Genomic DNA, 3,357 nt, shown 5'->3' with positions numbered 1-3,357 from the left:
ACCTGAAAGCATATAAAAAGTTTGCTAGCACTGACCATGGGGCATATCCTATCTTTACCTTCCAGGGGACCAGTGAGAATCAGAAAACTTCTGCAGCTGGTGGAGCCCAGCCTGGACCATGTGAGGCTCCCCCTGACCCACCTAGAAGCCAGCCATCCCCTCCAGCAGCCGCATCTCAGACGCAGAGCAGCCCTGCTCACCCCAGTGTGGACCCGCGTGCAGAGGACAGTGAGGACCACCAGGCTCCCCCTGCCGCTGGGGGACACTGAGGCGTCCCGCTCACCTCACACCCTGCATGGAGCTGGGCTCCTCTGCCAGGACGGAGGGAGAGGCGCCTGAACCCAGGACACGCCTCACTTGAGGAGCATAGCACCACATACGCTTCTAAACACCTGAACTCATCACCATGGAGACACTCACACACACAGGAGCTGCAGTACATATTGGCAGAAGCAGGCCACCTCCCCCAGCCCCACCGGAGTCACGGGGGAAAACGGAGTCAGTGAGGGCTTTCGGTTCTGGGTTTGTAGGTTAAGGACCACAGGACTTCTCTGCCAGGGCAGGAAGAGTTGGAGCCAGCAGTTACACTGAATGGGTGGAGGGGAAGAAAGTGTTTCAAGGTGAATGCTGATGTAAGTTCCCTCTTCTGATTATTTATTCTAATTATTTGGTTCTTAATGCAAACGGGGAAGAAACAGAATACATCTATAATTTTGTTTCTTTTAAAAAGAACCATTTAAAAATTATAAGACTTATTTTAAAAGTAACCAGATAAAAGTTGGTAGCATCTATGTTTTTGTTTAATACGAAAGAAAAAAAAAAAAAGGAAAAAGTTTCGTTAGAAACTCGGGATATCTCTAGGAAATATATTTTTATATGTGTATGGTATATAATGAAAATAGTCAATTCTTGGAGCAGCAAAAGCTGTTACTGACCACTGCAAGCTAAGCTGAGCTTTAAAATGCCTTCTGTTTTAAATGGGCTTTAAGACCAGAGGAAGGAATATCTGAAATAAACCAACCAACTCAGTATGCTGTGGCTTGATAGACAAAGGTTTACTAAATATATTGATACTGTAAATAGCCTCTATCACTATTTACAGCTTTCTAGTGATTTGGGCTCTAATTAGCTGATGGAATAAAACAAACACAAAATCAATGAATTCCTAAGGGTTTCTTTTAATTAAGCAGTACTACTTACAAATAACAGTATAAGATTTAAGTGCCTGGGGAGGGATACAATTTTTTAAAATTACATAATGGCTCAGTTTTTGTTTTGTTTTTGGTGAGGGGAAAAGGTGGTGACAGGAAGCCAGGAACAGGAAAGACAGAAATAAGAAGTTAAGTACACTTTCCAATGACCTAAGACACAAATATCAGTACATTCTTTCCCATGAAGACACAGTCAGACACTGGACAGTTCAGGTATGAGCACACTACTGGGATACTGCAGCTACAGTCAGGACAGTGGCCAGGTGACTCCTGCGTAGAGCATGCTGCTAAAAATGAACGCTGAGGTTACAGGAAGCCTTGGGGGAGGGCTGTGGACAAGGGAACACGGCTTCAGCTGAAGGAAGGTCAGTTACACAGTGTCTACGATACTGTGGATGAGCACAGAGGAGAGGAAAGAAAAGAACAGAGTTAAAAATGAAAAACTCACCTTCCTCTCTGACCCCGACTAGGCAGGACCAACTGTAAAGTAAGGGCTTCCTCACGACACCGCACTTCTGCCCACAACAGCATCTGGGAGAAGGCACCCTACACTTGGATATCTAGCTTCACCACAGCACACAGCCTAAAAATAAAATAATGGGAAGGAACAGAATTAAGCAAATAGTTATTTTTGCACTTGACTGAAATGTACTGTACTGTAAATTATCATAACTCATTTTAAGTGACCTTTAAAAATCAGATGTATTTATTATGCTTATGTAATTATAGAAATAGAGAGACGGGTGAAGGCTGAACCTCACCTATGAATATACAGTACGTGGATTTGTGAAACTGACTGTAGGAAGTCAAAAAACTTCTACTGTGTCTTGTGTTTACAGTTCTGATTTATTCCTCTGAAAAGCCTGCTGTTTTGGAAATGCACAGTTGACATGTTCAAATAAACCTAACCATTTTTAAATATTTCCTAAATGATAATGATGTGACCAAACAAATAAAAGTCCCTTGCTCTGTAATGAATGAGATCAAATTCTACAGGTCTTTATTATGAGACATTTACTGTGAGAGCTGATTCAACAATGCAGTAATTTCCAACCTTTCAGAACAGACACCTTCATGGGTTTGTAGACTTTGTGACTTCTGTCCTTAAAGTGCCATTAAAAAATAGAGTGCAAATTAAATTTTGATTTGATAATTTTATAATCCCTTTTGAGAACCCCTGGAAATACCTAGGGAAGTCACAAAGCCCAGGCTGGCAATCAGTGCCTTAATGACCTGTTTCATATTTTTCCCTTAATTGTAGAAAAAGTAAATCAGGCAAAGCGCTGAGCGCATGTGGTATCTGAAGAGGTTAGTTGCGAATTAGTAAACTATTGCTCAGAGCCTTCAGGAGATAACAGATGACCCTAACACACATACCTCCACCTACCAAAAAAACCTCATGAAAAGTATAAGGAATTCACAGGAAGATCACAGCCTTACTGGCTTATTCATCTTGTCATGGGCCACAGGAAGCAGAATGCTGGTGAAGTGCTTCCCTCTGATGGCAGTTCCTCCAAAACTGCCAGGGTGGAGGCTGCCATGGCGCTGGGACCATTATTTAAGCAGTATTCCTTGCAGTGGATCTGGAGTTAGGCAGCGATTCTGGGAGGTTAGCTACTCACAGGAAGCCACACCCATTGTTACCGGGTGCTTGCAGTGTGCTGATGACCTTGTTCTTCTGCCTTACAACCACCCGCTGTGATACGTATCACTGTCCCCACGTTAAGTATGAGGATTCTGCAGCTAACTCAGCTTATGTTATGGGGCCCAGGTCACAAAGCCAGGATTCAAAACTCAAACCCACCTAATGTCCACCCAGGACTTTCCCTGACCTCAGGAGGCGGGGAGGCCTTCCCTGCTTCTGTTGTGGTAAAACGAGCCTGAAGAAAAGCCCTGGTCATTCTGAATCCCCCCCTCACGTGCCTGGTACTCACAGGGCACGGTTGTAGCTCCATTTAGGATCCCTAGATATTCCAGATACGTGGAAGTCCAGCACCTTCAAACTCCAGCTGTTAGTCGTGAGTGCCACCCTGGGGGTAACTTGGAAGGTTTGGCAACCTGCAGAGAAAACTTGGAGGTCAGCGGGGATTCTGAAGACCAATGCCATGGAGTCAGGAAGGGCCAGCTGACACATCCACTGCTCAAT

The 3,357-nt window shown here is 44.2% G+C and overlaps 1 protein-coding gene and 1 long non-coding RNA gene across 2 annotated transcripts in view; one reads left to right on the top strand and one right to left on the bottom strand.

Moving 5' to 3' along the window:
• Window positions 1-2,134, top strand: part of MFSD6 (major facilitator superfamily domain containing 6) — a 70,395-nt gene extending 68,261 nt beyond the window's left edge. Inside the window, exon 7 of the mRNA XM_010862892.1 lies at window positions 66-2,134. Coding sequence (XP_010861194.1) covers window positions 66-269 — 204 coding nt within the window. The 3' untranslated portion in view covers window positions 270-2,134. The remainder of the gene's footprint in view (window positions 1-65) is intronic.
• LOC105005043 overlaps window positions 1-3,351 on the bottom strand; it is a 4,550-nt gene extending 1,199 nt beyond the window's left edge. The window contains exons 1-2 of the long non-coding RNA XR_827279.1: window positions 3,146-3,351; window positions 1,660-1,794 (exon numbers count right to left, since the gene is read on the bottom strand). This is a non-coding gene — a long non-coding RNA (uncharacterized LOC105005043). The remainder of the gene's footprint in view (window positions 1-1,659; window positions 1,795-3,145) is intronic.
• Window positions 3,352-3,357: the final 6 nt, after the last annotated feature.

Source organism: Bison bison, unplaced genomic scaffold, assembly GCF_000754665.1.
Source record: "Bison bison bison isolate TAMUID 2011002044 unplaced genomic scaffold, Bison_UMD1.0 scf7180017864485, whole genome shotgun sequence".
NCBI classification, from domain to species: domain Eukaryota; kingdom Metazoa; phylum Chordata; class Mammalia; order Artiodactyla; family Bovidae; genus Bison; species Bison bison.
The sequence above is the reverse complement of the archived record's forward strand: the minus strand, read 5'-3'. Positions and strand labels throughout refer to the sequence as shown.